Source organism: Octopus bimaculoides, chromosome 3 (assembly GCF_046866305.1).
Source record: "Octopus bimaculoides isolate indiv1 chromosome 3, ASM4686630v1, whole genome shotgun sequence".
NCBI classification, from domain to species: Eukaryota; Metazoa; Mollusca; class Cephalopoda; order Octopoda; family Octopodidae; genus Octopus; species Octopus bimaculoides.
In genome coordinates this window covers 3602280-3625555 of record NC_142930.1, presented here as the reverse complement: position 1 = coordinate 3625555, position 23276 = coordinate 3602280, and the positions used below count along the sequence as shown (strand labels likewise).

At 35.1% G+C, this 23276-nt stretch overlaps 1 protein-coding gene across 1 annotated transcript in view; it reads right to left on the bottom strand.

The window, feature by feature from the left end:
• Positions 1-22806, bottom strand: part of LOC106875233 (uncharacterized) — a 201723-nt gene extending 178917 nt beyond the window's left edge. Inside the window, exon 1 of the mRNA XM_089348486.1 lies at positions 22405-22806. Coding sequence (XP_089204612.1) covers positions 22405-22419 — 15 coding nt within the window. The 5' untranslated portion in view covers positions 22420-22806. The remainder of the gene's footprint in view (positions 1-22404) is intronic.
• Positions 22807-23276: the final 470 nt, after the last annotated feature.

The following is a 23276-nucleotide window of genomic DNA, read 5'->3' as shown; positions in this document are numbered from 1 at the left end:
TCCTCGCATTAGGTACTAAATGTGGTTATTTTGAGAAGTCCATTGTGTGGCGTTATTATTTTCTGTAATAATGCCCTTTATATAAATATATATATATATATATATATGTGTTTGAGTGTCTGTGTTTGTCCCCCCCAACATCACTTGACAACTGATGCTGGTGTGTTTATGTCCCCGTAACTTAGCGGTTCAGCATAAGAGACCAATAGAATAAGTACTAGGCTTACATAGAATAAGTTCTGGGGTCGATTTGCTTGTCTTTACGTTCTGAGTTCAAATTCTACCGAGGTCGACTTTGCCCTTCCCCCTGCCAGGGTCCAATAAAATAAATACCAGTTAAACACTGGAACACCATGCAATTGACTTGCTCTCTCCACCAAATTTGCTGGCCTTGTGCCAAACTTAGAAGTGAATACTGTAGAAAAGGATGTCGAGGAACCAAATTATAACCAAATTTCCTAGCAAAGGCCAAACTAGTTAACTCCCAATGAAACAAATCCATAAACTGGCCACAATGACTCGAAGCTATTTTACATGATTTACATTACTAATTCTTCTGGAAAAGGAATGGACATTCCAAATGTTGTTAAGCCATTTTCTGAAGTTAATGAGACTAATTCTGACCGAAAGATGTTAATAGCTGCAGACAATCAAGCATTCGATGCTGGAGCCTGTTATTTATAGTTATCACACACCATTCAAAGTTGGGAATTTGTCCCAAGTTTTTAACAATAGTCTCTGACTTAAGCAGCAAACGCTCAACTTGTTGAATAACAGATTAAGTTGGAAGACTGAGAGAATGGCTCAATGGGGATTGTCAAAGAATGAAAGACGAATGGATTATATAGAAGAAGGATGAATAACTTTACTCATTAATTAATGACTAATTAATGACAAATTTGAAAATAATTGTTCGTAAACAATTATTCGAAAAACATTTATCCGAATGGAAAATTGTATGAATGAAAATTATTGAAAAGGACAATTATATGAAATGTTAATTATTCTAAATTTTTATTTTATTTAAACAAAAATAAAATTGAAAATCAAGTACACAAATGATATTTATTTTGAATAATTGTTTTCGAATAATTTTTATGATATGCAGAAAATAAATGTGAGAGCTTTTAGTTTGCTTTTCTGTCATGGGCCATTTTACAAGTCCTTTTCTTAGGAAAGAAATATTTAGGATAAATACACGCAATGCACATGTTGAGTAAAATAATGAGATTTAGTGAAATCAAGGTTTTTGTGGTCTGGAAACCATACATTAGTTGGATTTTTTGGAGGATTCTTGAGAAAAAAACTAAAAACCAGCAAGATTAATTTAAATCATTTTCAAATCCATTTTCACAGACACCTGTAATCCATGGTTAAGATTAATTAATCTTATAAAAACCTCATTATGTCTGTTGATCCATGCAATTGTTGAGTGGTAACCAAGAGATCGGAAAGGTCCACTTGGAAGGCCTCCTCGACAATGGAAAGACGATTTAGTTGAGCAATTTGGGTTAAGATGGAAAAGAGTGGTCCAGTCGACTGAATTGGAAGCACATTGTGAATAGTGGTGTGTAACAGCATCTGATGGTCTGGTTGATATTGTGATACTGTGATGTCTGTTAACACTAAGTGTAGTATTGAATGATACAGCAATATATTTGATGTGATTGATTTAAAATAGAGCCTTGGTGCAAGGGCTTCTGTCATGGTCTAAACTCATAAGAGAGAACGAGATCAGCTTTGCATACTAAAAGCTAAGTTAAAAGCTTTGATGAAAGCTATAGCATAGCTGAAACAACATGCACGCACACACACACACACACACACACACACATGTCATAAGCCTACAATGTCAGCCTGCTGCACCTCACAGAATTTGGGTTGCTGTTGTTTAACACTTACCATACTAATCTAGGATATAGACGTGCTGTTTTAAAGTAATGCATGGTTTCCTTGAGTGAGACACCTCATTGCACACTGCTCCAGTCTATTCCATTGAAAATGCTGGCACAGTGCTCTCTTCACCTGCCAAATCCTCTATGTTCTGCTGGGTCAATGACATGAGAACTAAGACAGTATCTGTGTTCAATCTCAACTACATAAGCACACAAACCAACCCCTGAAACCCTGGTCCATGCTCCCAGATTATACTTGCCACATGAGTGAACGCTAAGCTTTTAAACTCTCCAACATTTCGAGAAGTGTACAGTTACACGATATTGCTATCCGTTAGTAGCAACTTCATGGAAGAGTGGCTTGCAAGAATAAAAATCAATATTCTGTTAATACAGCTGGGGTTAAATCACAATTTATTATGTAAATATTATCACAGTTGTTGTTTCTAATGTTTTTTATTTGTATTTCTCATTAACTCTGAGATTTTAATCAGCTGATGCTTGTTTATTTTGTATTTTATTTATGTCTCAGTTTATTTACTTATTTGCATTACTATTTAGTTTTGAAAATACTATGAAAGATGTCTAACACACTTTTATTAAGGATTTAAGAGTTGTCACTGTTTGGTGAATGACATCTAAGTTGACATAGTGTAATCACCAAAATGTTTGTGACGATTTCTGTATCATTCATCGAAGAGAACTTCGTGGATTTGTAAATAAAACAAATATCTTGAAAGCCTCCGGGGACTTTTAAAAATGCTGCTGTTTTTCTCAGGTTTTATAAAATTTAGCAAATGAAAGATAAATTTCCCGCTAGGTGGAATGCCAATCTATCTCAGGTCATAGTTTCAGACAATTTGATACATATTCCATACAATTAAATGAACTGAAGCACAAAGAATTAAGTGTGCTGACCAAAGACATAACCAAACAAAATGCCTGCAGTGAAGAATTTCAATTGAAGCTCTGGGAGTTGGGAGTCGAATGTTATAGACTTTCAACCATTTTTCTTCTCTGTTTGAAAAAGTAACATCTCACAGAAGATAAAAGAGAATTGGAAATAATAAAAGGGAAAAAGAATAGGAAAAAATAAATAGATAATAAACAAAAGGTAAATAACAGAATAGCGAAATTGAATGAAAAATATTTTTGCAAAGTAGAAGAGAAAATATGTAAAGCCATTGGAAGGGGAAAAAAAAGTTTATATGCAGAGAAGAGAGAAAATATGAAGAGAAATGGTTGAAGAATGAAGAAAGAATAATAGAATGGATCAAAGAGACATGAAGAAAGGAGAGACAGAATGAAAGAAGAAAAGGAAAGAAAAGAAACGGTAATGAATAAGGATATATCTAAGAATAAAAAAGAAAGATATAGAAATCTAAATTTCTGCAAAGTCCCAAAGGAATTCTAAGAAGTAGAGCTTATCTCTTATTTCTATGATTATAAATGGCCAAGAGATAAATCTTTGCATCTTGTGTCTATAGTGCCAATGTATCATTGGTAACATTCATAGATTATCTGAAAGCTTTCCCAATAGCTATGCCAACTGAAATATAGAGAATTAATTGTACTGTACAGATACATAAGAAAATGCCTGCAGTGGGTCTAAATTTAAGGCAGACCAATCCTCTCATCCATTCTTTATTCTTAAAAGTTTCCTGATCAAAATAAACGGCTTTTTTTTCTAAACTGTGCAGCATTGGAAATGTCTGACTTTACAACTTAGTTTATTATCCAAAGATTTAGGAATCTTCAGCATCATGGTTTAAAAAATATCAGTTTTGATTGTTGCTGTTGTTGTTGTTGTTGGTCTTATTTAGCCCCAGGTTGGCTTTAATCAAGCAAAACAATGATCAAAGCTAACCAACTCTAACTACCCCATCTTTTCCCAATCCACACTGACTTTAAGGCCAAACCAAGTTATTCTATGCATCCTTATTTTCTCAGACTTTAGAGTATGGTTTGAGAGAGATTTGGCTGCTATTTCTTGCAGGTTGAACAATCATACAGTTGTTCATTTATTATGTTGTTGGTGGCAATGGTTGGGGTGATGGCAGTACTGAGAGCAACATGAATTTTTGTAATCAAGGGTGAAGACATCATTGAAAACAAAGTTGTTTGTTTTCAAAAATCCATTATTGTAAAAAAATAAAACGTTTTCGTCATTGTGACATCATAAAAGACTTTTGTTTTGACTCCAAGTGGAGAACACTTGAAGGGTTTCAGGTAACCAATGAAAAATATAATAATCTTTTCTAATCTAGGCACAAGGCCCAAGCATTTTGAGGAGGCAGGGCAGTCGATTAAATCAACCCCAGTACGCAACTGGTACTTAATTCATCGACCCTGAAAGGATGAAAGGTAAAGTCAACCTTGGCGGAATTTGAACTCTGAATGTAAAGACAGATGAAATACCACTAAGGATTTTGCACAGCATGCTAACGATTCTGCCTGCTCGCCGCCTTGTGAAAAATATAATAATATGAATACTATGAACTGGTTCCACAAAAGTAGCACCTGGGCTGGTGCCATGTAAAAATCCCCCTTACTGGGGTCACGTAAATAACAGTGGCGCTGGTGCCACATATAAAGTACCCATGCCAGTGCTACGTAAAGAGCACCCGTTCCACACTCTGTAAAGTGGCTGGCATTAGGAAGGGCATCCATCTGTTGTAGACACAATCGCCAAAACAGACATTTGGGGCCTGGTGCAGTTCTCTGGCTTGCCAGTTCCTGTCTAAAACCATCCAACCCATGCCAGCAGGGAAAATGGATATTAAATGATGATGATGAGGAGGAGGAGGAGGATGATGATGACGATGATGATGACGACGATGATGATGAGGATGATGATGAGGACGATGATGATGATGATGATGATGATGATGATGATGATGATGATGATGGTGGTGGTGGTGATGACAATGATGATGATGAGGATGATGATGATGAGGATGTTGAGGATGATGAGGATGATGAGGATGAGGATGATGATGATGACGATGATGCTGATGATGATATCATGATGATGATATGACGATGATGATGATGATGATGATGATGATATGATGATGATGATATGACGATGATGATGATGATGATGATGATGATGATGATGATGATGATGATGATGATATGACGATGATGACGACGATGATGAGGAGGAGGAGGATGTCTGAGTAGTGTAGAATAGATGATAAGTTTTTACTGAAACAAATCAGTCATCAGGTTTTATGTCCCTTTGTAGTATTCACCCCTTTATTGAAACTTCCGCTCTGAAGATGTCAGGGGATTAACTATTTAAGGCACTAATGTTATAGGTGTAGACAGGGATGCATGGTAAGAAGCTTGCTTCCCAAGCACAAGCTGTGGTTTCAACTCCACTGTGACACCATGGGCAACTGTTTTCTACAATAGCCTCAAGCTGACCAAAGCCTTGAGAGTGGATTTGGTAAATGGAAACTGAAAGAAGCTCTTCATATATGTGCTTGTATGCATGCGCGCGCGTGTGTCTTTGTGACTGTGTTTACGTTTCTGTAACCTCGCCATTCAGCAGAAGAAATTAATAGAAAAAGTACCAGGCTTAAAACAAATGCACTGGGGTCAATTCATTTGAATAAAAATTCTTGAAGGCTGTGCCCCAGCATGGCCGTAATCTAATAACTGAATGAAATAAACGACGAAACCTGAATAAATAATCATCTTTTAACGTTTGTATATAGTTAAAAAAGAGTCTATGGCAGTAGAGAAGTGGATTTGGGGAGGGGGTCAATCGATTAGATCGACCGCAGTATGCAACTGGTATCTAATTTATCGACCCCAAAAGGATGAAAGGCAAAGCCGACCTCGGCGGAATTTGAACTCTGAACGTAAAGACAAATGAAATACCGCCAAGCATTTCACCCGGCGTGCTAACGTTTCTGCCAGCTCACCACCTTATAAAACGCTAATATTCTTTTCTACTCTATGCACAAGGCCAAAAACTTTGGGGAGGGGTGGCCAGTCAATTAGATCGACCTCAGTATGCAACTGATACTTAATTTATTGACCCCGAAAGGATGAAAGGCAAAGTTAACCTTGGCGGAATTAGAACTCAACGTAAAGACAGACGAAATACCGCTAAGCATTTAATCCGGCATGCTAACGTTTCTGTCTGCTCGCCACCTTAATAAGAACTCCATACTAAACATAAGAACCTCCACTATTGTGAAAAATTGGGCTGAAAGTATAAATATCTTATCCTCATGACACAACAATTAAGGATTCTTCAATTTACATCAATTCTCGCTTCTTGGGAGGACAACGTACACCAAATACTAAATATGGTGATACAACTTGTATTCGATTTTATGTGATACAACTTGTATTCGATTTTATGTGATACAACTTGTATTCGATTTTATGTACTTTAAATGGAAAAAAAAAATTTACTTAGTTTAGTGTAAATGCCTCAGATATGAACAAATGTTACGTTAATGTATATTTTACACCAGGAATCAGTTGAAGTTTTCTCCATTCACACAATTTGTTATGAATTTTAAATTAAGTTAACTGACTTCCTGACACACTTGGCTAACCATCTAAGTGGTTTTCGACAGTTACATCTATAACCACTGAAAGTCATAAAAAAAAAAGATTTAAATAGTACTCACTAATTAGTGTTATTTAGACAGTTTTGCAGTAATGATATTTTTAATGCATTGATACTGCAGCTATTAAATAAATAGATTAAAAAAGTGTTGATAAAAGAAATTTTTCATACTAATCAGCGAAAACTGATTGATTTATGAAATAGATAAAGGTAATGAGATGACTTTCTATTGTTGTATATTAGAAGGGTCACTATGTTTTGTCAGTGACAGCCTCATCAGTGCTAGTGGATTGTTAAAAATGCACACAATTAATGCTTTGTGATAGGAAAGACATCCAGGAGGTGGGGGAGGGTAAAAAGATCATTCCAGATGAAGAATGAACGGAGGTGATGTAAAGGAGAAAGGACACTTTGATCTTCTTAACAGACACAACCTACCTGTGTTTGTGGCATTCAGAACTAGGGTTAATCTCCGCTGTGAAATGGTTTGTAGCAGTAAGCACGTGTGGCTGGACAGGAGAAACCATAGCAAAGGATGAAAGGATCGAACTGAGGTGATGCAGGGTAGGGGGAAACTCATTGCTGACCAACTCTTTAGTGAAACAAAAATACCAGATACTGTGAATGAATGTGGGAGGGGTGTGTTTGTGTATGTGGTATGTGCCAAAAGACGACGGTGAAACACTGTGTGACCTGTTTAAATTATGCTATTATGAAATAAGGAATGTAGAATGATGACGATGATAACGAGGAAGAGGAGAGAAAGGAGCGAGAAGAACAGAATAATAATGAGGAGGAGGAGGAAGGGGAATAATTAAAGTTCCGGTCGTATGAATTTGTGGGAATGTAGATAATTACGTTTTAGTAAAACATATATATATATATACAGTATATATAGGTATGTGGGTAAGTGTAGTGAGTGTCTGATACTTCACATACGCACCTATGTATGTATGTCTCATCTATTTTTTAATTGTTATAAATCTTCCACTGAGGATGGAGCTGGTTTTGAGCAAAGACCCAAGGCTCCATCTTTGGGATGGAGTTAAGACAGACTAATTCATATTTGGAACGTGAGAAAAGTCTTGCATATTTTTACTGTATGTATGTATGTATGTATGTATGTGTGTGTGTGTGTGTGTGTGTGTGTGTGTGTGTGTGTGTGTGTGTATGTGTGTGTGTTTGTTAATGTTTGTTTTTATGCTCAGTTATGATAAAACAAGTTTTACATTTTTCTGATAGCTTACTCTAGACTTTTGTGGAGTGCAAATTTATTATTCTTAATATCATTGAATATTATTGAGAGTGACTTCAAAGTTTCAGTCATCATCAGACTGCCTAGCATGTATATGTGTGAGGGTGTATATATATATATATATATATATATATATATATATATATATATTTCTGTGAGAGTTAGAGGTTGGAAACCAACCAACTAAGGGATAGTACCTATCCAATATACTGCTGGTAGTGTACCCAATTATTAATACCCAAGAGCTTGTTATTGCGTGGCAATCTCGCAATCGAGTGTTATATATGGGCGGGGGTAAAAAGTGGTTCATCCTTAATTTATACGGCAAATAAGAAAATGGAGAGGATACAAAAACGACATACATCAGCCGGTAGACATACTAGCATGTCTACCGGCTGATGTATGTCGTTTTTGTATCCCCTACGTTTTCTTATTTACTATATATATATATATATATATATATATATATATATATATATATATATATATGCCATTGCCATCTGACTGGTAACCATGCTTGTGGCACGTAATAAGCACCATTCAAACGTGGTTCGATACCAGTGCCACGTTACTGGCTCCCCGTGTCGGTGGCATGTAAATAGCACATTCCGAACATGGTCGATGCCAATGCCCCCCCCCCCAACTGGCTCTCAGAGTGGTTAGCGTTAGAAAGGGCATCCAGCTGTAGAAACCTTGCCAGATCAGATTGGAGCCTGGTGCAGCCTCCTGGCTTGTCAGTCCTCAGTCAAACCCTCCAACTCATGCCAGCATGGAAAGCAAACGTTAAGCGACAATGATGATGATGATGATGATGATCACACACACACACACACACACACACACACATATATATGTATGTGTGTGTATATATATATTCATATACATACATACATACATACATACATACATACATACATACATACATACATACACACTTATATGTATGTGTGTGTGTGTACGTATATATGCCTGCTTGTATGTGTGTATAAATTTGAATTATGCTGTAGAATCAGCTCAGTAATAAAACCATTATCAGTACGAAATTCTTAGCATAAGTTGTTTAAATGCCAGAAGCTGCGGTTTAAACAAGCTACGAACATGAAGTATGTGGTGTGGACAATGTTTTCGTAAAACAGAGCTGCTTTTATTACATAATTCCAAGTTGCTCTCTTTAGGCGCCGACTTTGCAACTCAGCAGTTAGTTTATACATTATCTATGTGGAGGTGCATGGCTTAGTGGCTAGAAATATTCAGCTCACAATCGTGAGGTCGTGAGTTCGATTTTCGGCCATGTATTGCGTCCTTGAGCAACACGCAGGCACTTTATTTCATGTTTCTCTAGTCCACTCAGCTGGCAAAAATGAGTTGTACCTATGATTCAAAAGGGCCAGCCTTGTCACACTCTGTGTCACGCTGAATCTTCCTTAGAACAACGTTGAGAGTGCACATGTCTGTGGAGTACTCAACCACTTGCACATTAATTTCACGGGGAAGCTGTTCCGTTGATCGTATCATTGGAACACTCGTCATCGTAACCGACATTGTTAGTTGTTTTCTTTGAAATACATTATCTATTTATACTTCAGACTAGAGACTCCAATTTCATTTCGAAAGTGATACAAGTACCCTAAATGGTTAAACCACAATGGCAGCATATCAAAGTAGTGTACTTGTGTCAACCTTTATTCTAAATTCTTTATCCTACCAAGATTGATACAAGCATCTCCATTACCATTCTGGAATAATACAAGTACAATGAAATCCAGTACCAGGAATACTGCTTCTTTCATCACCATTTTGATTAGAAAACCTTGCAGACCTATAAATACGGTCTGCTGCTCTTCTGATCGCTTGTGGGGTGATTTCATTTCGTCCAACTCTAAAGTATATCATGCTTTTGTTTGTTAGCACTCCCATTGCATGACAAATTCAGAGACGATGTGAGATGGTTAAATAGAGGGAAATAGTAGAGATGATGTAAGGAGTTATTTTGGAAAGGGATGGAAATAAGAAATACAAAGGGAAATAAGAGAATAAATGTAAAAATATAAATATTTGTTGGATGTTACAGTTTTAGTTCCATTATCCAAGGAAAGTGGTGTGTAGAAGTGGTAGCAATGCTTCCTGTCCGTGGTATGTAGATTCCGATAGGAGTTCATAATTTGTCATCACAAATGGAAAGTGTGGAGACGTTGATTCCAGATGCTGTTCATTTAAAGGGGTCAAATACATACATACATACATACATACATACATACATACATATCTAAATGTGTACAATTATAAATCAGGGCAAAACAAAAAAATTTCTTTGCAAATATGCTGAAAAATAGACGCTAAATTTAGTGTCTATTTTTCAACATATTGGCAAAGATTTTCTTTTCTTTTGCCCTTAATTATGATTGTGTTTATAATTTCACCTTAAAAACTATTTTTCATATACTGGCCACTGATAGAATTAAAAAAAAATCTTATCCTTGTATTAGAACGCCTGACTGGCCCTCGTGCCGGTGGCACGTAAAAGCACCCACTACAATCTCGGAGTGGTTGGTGTTAGGAAGGGCATCCAGCCGTAGAAACTCTGCCAGATCAGATTGGAGCCTGGTGTAGCCATATGGCTCACCAGTCCTCAGTCAAATCACCCAGCCCATGCTAGCATGGAAAGCAGACGTTAAACGATGATGATGATGATGATGATGATGTATGTATTTGCTTTTAGTATTTATACAGGAAATAAAAGCTGCAAATAACATCAAGAAAAACAATAATCTGTTAAGTAAGTTCAAATAAAATAAGATATCTTTATGAAACCAACAAGAACCAAATCTCTGTCTTCTCTATTCCTCTGTCACAGACTTTTATAAAGAAGAATACATCATGTTGTACTAAATAACATTAATTCTTCTGCTGAATACATAACCAATAAATTGGTAATTGAAGATGGAACTGGTATTTTATTGCTGTGAAAGCCTCTGTTCTATTTAAATCCTTACAGAAATAATTTTGTCAAACTGACTCCAATCTGATGATTCATTCCTCTAAGTCTTTATTTTATATTCTTTACTTGACGAAAATTGATACAAAATATCTCCATTATTCTGGAATAGTACAAGAAAAACAAAATCCAGGATCAGAAAAGTTGCTTCTTTCAACCTAAGTTTGATTCTTGTGAGTATTTTTAGCTGTACATTGTTTAGTACACCCATAAACCACCCGAAATTATTATATTTCTACAAGTTATACAACTTAAACTTTTCACCCAACAACAAAATATTCAATAAAAACACTATCAAACTTTCCTAATCAACTACTCATAATGTCTTTTATAATATCATTATGGAAAATCTCCCTAATTTATTTGAAAACTTAATCATAAACTTTCTTGCATCTAACTTCACATACTTCATTCATAATGCTAGTCCCTCGAAAGAAATTACCAGACAAGTAAAAGATAAAAGACAAAAGATAAAGGATGCAAGATATACATATAGGTAACAGACTTAGTAGGGATATACATTTTATTCTGTCTGTATAAGGAACTCCCAGAAATAGGGGGGAGTCTATACAGGGATGATGTACTTTTCAACTTGTTTAACTCCTCAAACTGGGACATAGAAAATATTGCCCTTCGTTTTACTCTTAGAAAACTCGAAAAGACAGAAACCGGTACTAACTGTTGCAAAATGCATTTCAGGATAAAATTAATTTAGCATTTTCTACCTTGTCTTATTTTCCTTATATATATATATATATATACGCGTGTGTGTATGTGTGTCTAAATTAATAGCACCACCTTATATCTTGATAGGATATATATATATATATATATATATATATATATATATATATATATGGGAGAATATACAAATAATAACAAATAATATATATATATATATATATCCTATCAGGATATCAGATGGCACTATTAACTTAGATATGACAAGGACCAATCTTTGGTTGAAACATATCTGCTGTCTGTCTCTCACTATATATATGTATATATATATATATATATATATATATATATATATATATATATATATATATATATATATATATATACACACACAGGCTGTTCAAAAAGTCTCTCTGCAGTGAATTTTTTTCATCCTCTGAAGTCTAATATATTTTTTTGTAGTCTTATACCATCTTATAAATATTTATTTTGCAATAAAATACTTACTGCGGAGAGACTTTTTGAACACCCTGTGTGTGTGTGTGTGTGTGTGTGTGTGTGTGTGTGTGTGTGTGTGTGTGTGTGTGTGTGTGTATGCGTGTGTGTGTGTGTGTGTGTGTGTGTGTGTGCGTGTATATATATATATATATATATATATACATATATACGCATACACACACACGTACACACCTCTAATGTGACTAATTCATATTCTACAACTTCATGATTCAATAATACTATTTTTAAGACTTACAAATTGATTCTAAATCATTTATTCATTTCAGACATTCAGTTTTCCTAAAGTCATTCAGTGGTCAAGGACATTCTGGAAATGAAGTCTAAAAAATAAAAAAAATAAAACTACGTTTTGACATTCTTGTTTAGGTACCTGCAAGTGTCTACAAGTCACACTTGGATTATGGATTAACCAATTTTTGATAGTTATATCAACAAACGTCTAAATCGTTAGAAATAATATTAATAATAATTTTATGCTAATTTCACAGATCGTGAAGGTGGCATACTATTGAAGATATCGACGAATGGGCTTTAGCAAGCACAACCGACTAATGAGTTAGCTGAATGATTAACCAAACAATTGATTAGTTAATTGATTAAAGGATTAAGTAATTAACAAATAATATAAAAGTTAAGTTGAAATTGAAGCAGTGCATGTGTTTATTACTGGCACAATAACCCTCCCGACATACAAAATATGTTAATTTATATTATTTAGAAAATTCTTAGAGCATAGATTGACCGAATTCTTGGAATATTAGGGACATTGCTATACAATATCTGTGCTGCTTATTTGATTACTGCGTTCAAAAATCTGCTGAGATCAACTTTTGCTTTCATCCTTCTGTTGTCAATACATAACTACCGGGTTCGATTTAATCACCCGTTCCACCTCTCACCAAAATGTGTGTGACCTGATGCTTATGTGACGAAACATTATTTAGATCAGCGATCAGGAAAGTGATCGATATTGATCCAAGGGGATGGGTGTGGCTATCCAAGGTGTTCAACGAACTCCTGAAACAACTTTGAGTATTATGGGTGGTGCTGAATCAACAGCGAACTAGTAAGGACGTGGAAAACTGCGGAAATTTATGACTAAAACCTGCTAATTTTCAGCCAAATATAGATGCGATAATAAACATTTGCCAAACACATATTTCGCACAACAATCTAAGACCATTTTTTATCTATGGACCCCTTTGATAACCATTTTATTCTAGTGAATCCATATACCATTCGATGTTTAAAAACTAGTTTTAAAGAAACTTCTTTCAAAATTCCTATTTTGTTTTTCACTCTTTCACTTGCGTAAGTTTGCAGCAACCCTCTTTGAGAGAACGTTTCAGTGACAGGAAAAACATGTTGAAATATGTAAAACGCGAGACAAAGAAACTGTTTCTTGCAATAAATATATTGAAGGTAAAATTTTTTTTGCAATAAATATATTTAAAGTAAAATTTTTCTTGCAATAAATATATTTAAGGTAAAATTTTTCAAATACTGTGGATCTTCAATTTACTGTTTTGTCGCCGGGGACTCTCAGAAATGTTGAATAGATTCCAGGGGCCACATGAACCCCGGTTGAGAATCCCTGATATAATATGACTATTCTTTTTTATCGTTCTCTTTCAATTTCATAAAGTATTTTCATTATTTTTTTTTTTTTTACAAAAGAAGGAAGAATTATTGTTTTTAAATCAAGAATTCTTTTATTATACTTTTTGATTTTATTTTATAAATCAACATGATGGGGGTGGCAAGTTATCAATGATATAAGAAATTCCGCCGACCCCTGATTTAGACAGTTCTATAGTTAAGAACGTTTTCAATTCAGAATTATTGCAGTTGTGAAATTTTTAAAACACGGTGTTGAAATTGGAGAATTCTGATAAACATTAATTAATGACTGGAGAATAAATAATGTTTGAAGCAAAAGAGGGCAACGAGGTCAATTTACGTTGACATATAGGGGTGGGGCTCATTGTCTTGCCAGACAGTTTTTCTAATGTCGGTGGCATTAGAGAAACACTTCCAGTTGAACAGTCTGTGATAGGAAATGCACCCAGCTGTAAAAAAATGTAAAAATATGCTAAGAAAAAAAAGACACAGATGGAAACAGCAGAAAATGGAGAGAAAAATGTAGTTTTGTTAGAGACAAACACCACGAAGTTGTTTGGTTTGTGTCGTGTGTAAAGCAAGATGAAAGAGTGAAGTGAGATAACATGAGATCCATCAACTTCATGCCAGTGTGGCGGAATGGATGTAAAATAATAATGACGGTGACGCTGATGAACAAAATTTCCTGTTATAAACTTAGAGACGTGCAAACTGCTCACATACTTAGTACAATATATGTGTGTATAAGAGAGGGAGAGAGAGAGAGAAAGAGAGACTGGGTTCATATTTATGCATACATGTATATGTGTGCGCGTAGATGTATGTAAGTGTATGTTTGTATATATATGTATATATGTATACACACACGCATACAGATGTGTGTGTGTATTTATCTATCTATCTATCTATCTCTCTCTCTCTCTCTCTCTCTCTCTCTATATATATATATATATATATATATATATATATATATATATATATATACATGTGTGTGTGTGTGTGTGTGTGTGTGTGTGTGTGTGTGTGTCAATCAACAGAAACTAAGTGGAGCAGTTTTTGCCTCACCAACCAAATGATCAATGGAGAATGAAAGACAGCTTAAAAAGCTTTAAAAATAGAATATTTTATCGGTCGTCAGGAAGAAGTTGACAGTGACGTAGTTGCCTTTTAATGTTGTCTTAATGTCAAGTGTACAAGAGAGAAAGTGACAAACAGACAGGCCAATGTGTATAGAAACAAGAGGAGGACAGAGAAAGCGAAAAGGAGACAGTGTTGCAGACATTCTTTGATAAAGACAAATAATAGAAGAGAAAGAGAGAGAAACAAGGAAGTGAGAACGAAAGTATAACGTGATACAGTGAACGGTTAAAAAAGTCTATATTCTAATAAAAGAATATTGAAAATACCTTGCAATATCTTTTAACTTGTAGTGTTTAAAGATGCACAAAGTTGTTGCCTAAGATCAGAAAAGTAGAGCAAAGATGAATGATGTGATGTGTTTAATGGCACTGCAAAAAATGGTCCTCGTAAGGTTTAAATGCATAAAAAATGTCGATAGAAATTCTATATTTGGACTGGCAGACGGTTGATGAGCGGAGAGAAATATTTACAGTAAGATAATCCGAATCACAGATACCTAAATGTGTTAATTTAATGTTTGCTTGATTGGGCAACATACAACAGATTGAAGTATTTACCGGGATTGATGACATTATTTTTTGAATTTCAATTCGGGCTTCTTAAAAGATTATTTTGGCTACAATCTGCTACTTTTCTATTTTAATTGTAAACTTATATAAATGTTATTTTCGGCTAGTTAGTCTGATTCATTGAGAAATTAAATGAAGTTAGCTTTGTTATATTCTTAAATACTTTGATACATATTGCATCACGAAAACTCAACGTTGATTAAACACTTCACAGACTCACTATAATTAGTATAAATTTAAATGACTGGACACAGTAATTGGTGCTGTTCATGAACTGAGAAGAGTTAGTAAAGTGAAACTACAGAAATGTTTACTGTCTATTGATATATATTACATTATTGACCAATGCAGTGTACATTATACAATAGCTGCAACAGCTATTGTATAATAGCTTGAGAAAATTATTCAACCAATCATGTGTCCATTTATATTTTTTAATATTTTCTATAAATTTGATATGAAATGTTATCAAGGTTCAAAATTTATTTTAATCTCTAATATTTCGGAAATTATAAATAATTAACGAAATGTCATAACATTTGGCTATGCCGGATAACGATTCACTCTGGATTTGAAACACTGATGGACAGGTACGGTTGGTAACACTTTTTGGTGAGAGTTGCCTCTAGGGATAAGTTTCGCCAGAAGTAACGTGATAAAAGTGTCTATTAATGAATTTATATTAATGCTAACATGATATCTTAAAGAAAATAGGTGGATCATTTTTGTAGTGTGTTTCTCTATATTTAAGGCGTTAGGGAAAGTTGATTTGATCTGGAGCATATCGAATGATCATGAAGAAATCTTTCTGGTATAATAAAATGGACCAGGTGCTTTTTGTAGAAGTTAGCCAGATGGAAGTTTTAAGAAACTAATTCAGATCCCAATTATCTCAAAACTATACTCACTTAAACAACGAGCAATAGATTGATGTATACTCTTTTACTTGTTTCACTCATTTGACTTTGGCCATGCTGGAGCACCGCCTTTAGTCGATCAAATCGACCCCAGGACTTTTTCTTTGTAAGCCTAGTACTTATTCCATCGGTCATTTTTGCCGAACCGCTAAGTTACGGGGGACGTAAACACACCAGCACCGGTTGTCAAGTGATGTTGGGGGGACAAACATAGACACACAGATATATACACACAGATACATATATATATACACACTCACACACACACACATATATATATACATATATATATATATATATATATATATATATATATATATATATATATATATACACATATATATATATATATACATATATATATATACATACATACATATATATATATATATATATATATATATATATATATATATATATATATATATATATATATATATTTATATATATATATATATATATATATATATATATATATATATATATATACGACGGGCTACTTTCAGTTTCCGTATACTAAATCCACTCACAAGGCTTTGGTCGGCCCGAGGCTATAGTAGAAGACACATGCCGAAGGTGCCACGCAGTGGGACTGAACCCGGAACCATGTGGTTGGTAAGCATGCTACTTACCACACAGCCACTCCTACGCCTATGTGTATGATGAAATATTCTAAAAATCCTGGCTAACTAATGCACAATATTCAAACCATGTGCGAGAAATAAAACACTGAAGCAATAAAGCTTTATATAAAGCTTTATTGAAATACGAACTCGGAATACCAATATAAGAGCAGCATCGTTCTTTAGCTAAATGTAAAATTTGACAATGCAGTAAACTCAAAGCAGTTTATTGTTAGTAAAACAACAAAATTTGAACTCCAGTCATCAGCATTTGGTGTTGGTCACTGGAGTATTTACAACATCTATTAGAAAATACCGATAAAAGATTTCTTTTATCAGCAGTTGCGGCTAACTTGAAATTGCTTCGAACAAAATCCACAGTTCTTTAAAACAATGTTACTGCAACATTCGCATTGAAAGACAAAGAAAGGAGGTCATAAATGATAGTCTGGCATTTTGGACAAGTCAACTACCAACGCTCTTGAAGAGTCATGTGTGGGTTAATTATTGTAATGAAGCACATGATTATAAAAGTAATTGTAAAACATTTTCAGGGTTAATATCCGCTTGGTAAACAATTGCTGGAGTGTTATATCAAGCTAAGAAAGAGAGAGAGAGAAAGAAAGAGAGGGAAGGAGGAGAGCGAGAGAGAGAGAGAGAGAGAGGAAGAGGGAAAAAGAAAGCTCGTTAATATATCGTGTTAATCTCTTCATTTACTCAATTTGACCAGCTAACCATATAAACACTCATCATTGAAAGAAAAACGGACAGAAAGATCTAGAATTAGAATAACAACTCATAAATCTGTTCTGTTACATTTATTTAAATGTATTTCGAGAGAAAACACTTTATTGCACATGCCTCTGGTCATCGACCAGTTCTCAATTTGTATCATCGTTTTCATCTAGATCTATCCATAACGTCTGGTGTCGCAGAGAATAGAAACATCTTACTCAGATGAAAATATATTTTTCATTTATTTCCTACTATGAAACTATCCATCATAAAGTCCCTGTCTCCAGTATGTACAAGTGTTTGCCAAATAAATATAAATTCCCATCAGGAATCACCATAAGTTTTCATCATTTACAGAGTTTGTTATGAGTTTTAAATCAAGTTAACTAATTTTTCATCACACTTGACTAACCAACTAAGTGGTTTTTGACAGTTACACCTATAAACACTGAAATAATAAAAAAAAAACCTGATGATATATATATATATATATATATATATATATATATATATATATATATATATATATATATATATATATATATATATATATAAGACGGTTTTATAATTAAGATATTTTAAAATTTTAAGTGCTGCAGTTATTAAATATATTTTTAAAAAAACTGTTAATTGTGAGAAATTCCTTCTATAAACATTAATCATTAAAAAATAAAGTGATGTGTGAAATAGATTAGGGCAAAGAAATCAATTTAAATTAATGTGTGGAATGGACGGGAGAGTTGTTTTTTTTTTGTTTTGTCATTGATGGCCTCATTTTAGTTGTGGTTTAATATAATTGCCCGTTAGTCTACACTACAAAATGTGTTCTGAGAGGAGAGGCATCCAAAGTAAAAAGCGCACACGAAGAAAAAAGAAAGAAATGTAGACGATGATGATGGTTGGTGAGAAGAGTTCAGCTTCGTCAATTAACTTATCTAGTGCAAGTGAAATGATAAAACCAACCCACAAGATGCTGTTAAATGTATTGTGACAGTGAGAGCACCCTACTGCAAAGCCATGCTAAGAAAAGGAATTTACGAGCCGTTAACATTGGATAATCTTGCCAGTGATTCTAGTGTAACAATGAGGCCTTAGTTTTTACTGTGTACGAAATAATGAGGGATAAGGACTAGACAACATGAGATCTACCAAAACCATGCCGATTGCAGATGTGGCCAGGAATAAACCCTGCGTGAATCAATGCTAATTTTCTTCTGTAACATACTATACTCGAAGCAATGTAATCGAGCCAAAACTCAGAGTCGGATTAAGACCCATAAAAGACTTAAGCTCTTAAAACATTTTGGTGCTCCCATATATATGTAGTTCAAAATATAAACAATAATAAACTATAAAATAAATTCATATTTATCAAAATGAAACTAAACTAGCAGTGAGATAGAAAATAATGTTTATTTTTTGTATAATTCTACTTTATTTATATCTGAAAAGGTTTCTCCTACTATTTTTAATTGCAAAGTCTTTGAGCAGATCCTCAAAATTAATCTTATGTAACACATCTTTCTATTTAGTTGAGATAAGACAAGTTAAAAATGATTTCTTTTGTGCTGTAAACCATTTACCGTTTCTGTGGTTCCCGCCCTCTTCTCTTAATGCCCTGAGTACGTGCTTAGTTTACGTATTGGTTAATCTAGCACTGCTAAGAGTACGTCACCTTATCATCACGTGTACTTAAAGAGATATAGTATTTAAGTGCACATCAGAAATCTCACCTAATTAGGGATAAAACACTCCTGACTCTGTTGGTGGAGGTATCAGGGTTGACCGGAGGAGAATTGAACTTGGTTGTATTCCTTGGAGTAAGGGAGCATTTACGCGCGCGCGCGTGTGTACTGCGGGCTTCCGTCAATCAAATTCACTAACGAGAGATTGTTTGGTCCAGGATAGAACAAGATAGTTGACCAACCAAATTGCTGTGCAATGGGACTGAACTCGAAATCATGTGGTCGCAAAGCAAGCTCCTTAACCACACAGCCATGACAGCAAATAGATTGGATCATTTTCACTAGGATTTCTGGGAGAATGGTAATCTGCGAGGTTCGGGTCTTTTCCGAGGTGATGACAAAAGTTAAACAGTCTCAGTTGGGAAGAAATGAATCTGGAATCTGTGACCTAGATCGTGTCTTTGCTGCTGCTGCTGCTTACTTATCGGAGCTTACCAAAAGGAAAAGGTAAACAACAATGTTGAAATAAGTCATGTCGGAACACGTCTTTGAATAGAAAGAACTTTTCTCATAAGAGGAAAGAGAGGGGAAGCGAGAGAAAGAGAGTGAGAGAGAAATAAATAGAAATAAACAATGGAACATGGTTGTTCTTATGGCATTGGCGAAGGTGGTGAGCTAGCAGAATCGCTAACACGTGTTACAAACTCTAGCATTTTGAGTTCAAATTCGTCTGAGGTCACTGTACCTTTTATTCTTTCGGGGTCAATAAAACATGAACCCGCTGAACACTGAGATTGAAGTAACCGATTAGCCCTTCCCCTCTAAATTGCTGCTTTGTGCCACAATTAAGAAGAAATATTATTAAGGTCGTGAGCTGGCGCGACGGACAAAATGCTTGGTAGTATTTCTTCCGGCTCTTTATGTTCTGAGTTCAAATCTAGCCGAGGTTAAATTTCTTTTTCATTCTTTCGAGATTGATAAAATAAATACCAGTCAAGTACTGGGGTCAATGTAATAGACTTACACCCCACCCAACCCCACCCATTTAAAATAGCTGGCCTTGTGCCAAAATTTGAAATTATTATTATCGAGGGACTCATCAAGGTGGTGAGTTGGCCGAATCGTTACCATGCCGGACAAAATGCTTAGCGGTATTTCATCCCTCCTTACGTTATGAGTTCTAAATTCCGTTGAGGTCAACTTTACCTTTCATCTTTTCAGTATCGATGAGGTAAATACCAGTTGAGTACAAGAATCGATTCAATTGACTTGTCCGCTCCACTGAAATTGCTAAATGTGTTGTGCCACAATTTGAAACCATAATTATTGAGGGAATCAAAGGTGGTTAACTAACAGAACCTTTAGATTTCTTTTAGCATTCTATGTTTAGAGTTCATATCCCGCTGAGATCAGCTTTGCATCTCATCCCTCCGATAGCGACGAAATAACATACCAGTTTTATATTGGGGGCATCGATGATTTTGACTGACGCCTTCCCTCGAAATTGCTAGTCTAAATCAGACACATATTACGGCAATCACCCAATCAGCCCTCATCGAACAGATTTATGTTAAAACGCATCGTAACCAGCGATGTGCCATCATTTTGATTTTGTGAAACCTTGGGTTGTATAGTCCGGTGAGTCTTTTATACGACTTTAGGGTTTAGTTTCAAAGATATTGGTTGTTATATCTTGGTAGAGTCATTAGATCATCGGCTAGAATGATTCACTGTATTCGTTCTGACTGTCTGCGCTCTACGTTCGCATCCCACTGAGGTAATGATCGCTTTTTCTCCTTTCGGGAGTCGATTGAAAAAACAAAACAAAGTACCAACTGAAAATGGTGAAGACTTAAAAGCGCTGCCTTGCCATATTTGTTGCGCTGCCTTGCCATATTTGTTGCGCTGCCTCACCCATCTTACGTCAATATGTGTGTATGACATAATTACAAATAACCGGACAGAATTAAAGAATTAGAACGGTATCCAAAAAACGATAATTCATTATGAAGGAATTCCGTTTTTGACTTAAACAAGGGAGGTGGTGGGGTCCCTCAAAGTTACAGGCGAACGTCAACTAGTCCTTTTATATTCTGGCTTGATATATTTATCTTGCCTTGAAAGAAAGAAAGAAAGAAAGAACGAAAGAAAGAAAGAAAGAAAGAATGAAAGAAAGAACGAAAGAAAGGAAGAAGAAGAAGAAGAAGTAGAAGAAGAAGAAGAAGAAGAAGAAGAAGGGCGAACAGCTAACGAAAGTTTTTAATCTGTTTTTTTCCCCTTTCACAACCAAATTCATTTCCCGACAACTCTGCCTTTTCGTCCATTTAAGTGACACACTGCTTTTGACCCCATCAACTGTACCCTGAACCCTACAATTAGCCCTGCCTGTACCGACAGAAAGACAAAGATGCAAAAAAAAAAAAAAAAGCAACGAAACAAACAAACAAATAGAAATCAACGTGTTTAGTTTGGTTAAGCGATAATTAGTGTTGAAGTTCAGAGAACCAGTGGGTAACATTTGCAGCGTCACAACGGCTTCAGGTACACCAACGAGATTTGAAATTTGGAAAGAAGAAAAAAATATATATATATATAAAAGTTACAAAAATGAAAAGCTCTGAAGCAGCTCATGTTTTGGGGGTGGGTGGGGGATGATTAAAATTCGTCTCGGGTCGAATTTGTTGCTAATTACCCCCCCCCCCCCCCCAGAATAATGGAAGCAGGTCGATAAGAGTTTGTATCAGCGTTCACTTGATTGAGCACGACCCAAATTTGATCAAACGAGAATCAGAAAAATCAATCGAATAAAACTGAAGCCCCTTCGATAACAATTCTGCACACACACACACACACACACATAGAGTTTCGTCTCTTATAGTTCGGAAATGAAATTGCCACACTCAGATCGATTTCACTTTGTTTCACATCCATTCAGGGTCTTCGCCTTCTTCGACGATTAGTGTAGTGAATTCTAAGAACATAAATCGATTCTAGTACTTCATTAGTACTTTGAAGTTTTATCGACTCCAGAAGGATGGAAATCAAAGTTGATCGCGGTTGAATTTGAACTCAGAACGTGTTTGTTCAAATAAGTACAAGAAATACAATAACATGACCCCGCCACACACACACACATGCTCACCCGCTAATCTAAGATAAAGAAATTATCAGCTTACCTTAAGAACAGACATTATTTCAGTTTGTAAAAGCACTGATCGATAAGAAAGGAACAAAATCGAACGAAGAACTGGAAACTTGAAAGCCGCAATCGATACAATTTAGTGTAAACACACACACCTCACTGCTTCGTTAGAGTGTTGTTGTTGTTGTCGTTGTTGTTCTTTTATTATTATTATTATTATTATTATTATTATTATTATTATTATTATTATTATTATTATTAAGTCTGTCTTTTGTTTTTGCCTTTGTTTTTGTGTTTCCCACTTTAATCTTGTGGTATGTTTCTTCTCTTCAAGACATCATTGTTTACAACCGCTGCGAGGCGACGAGAGCACCTGTCCGATGGGCATGCGCAACGCAAACAAACATCATAGCAACAGCGTCATTCAAGAAATGCCGACGACAGTTTTTCGTTGTGTGTTCGAGAGGTTTAAACACGCGGATTAATTGCAGTGCGTTCGCTAACTGTGATTTATATCACACAATCTCATTCACTGTTCTATTATCTATTCATCGATATGTGAAATCTATTTGTTAATCAACTCTTTCTTTCTCTCTCTCTCTCTCTCTCTCTCTCTCTCTCTCTCTCTCTCTCTCTCTCTCTCTCTCTCTCTGTCTTACTCTCTCATTATGATTACTTCAGATCAAACAGACCTCGTGCGAGCATGAATGAATGTGTGAGTGTGTGTACACCTATGTACAAATATGTATAATTAATATGTAAGAGTCTACCGTAGTCTTGACTGCTTTTAATTGTTATTAGTTTTGCCAAACTACTTTACCTCACTCAGATACACAAAGCCTTATCAATATTTATGCATATACATCGTCGAACAATGTCTATGTATGCATGTATGTGTGTGTCTAT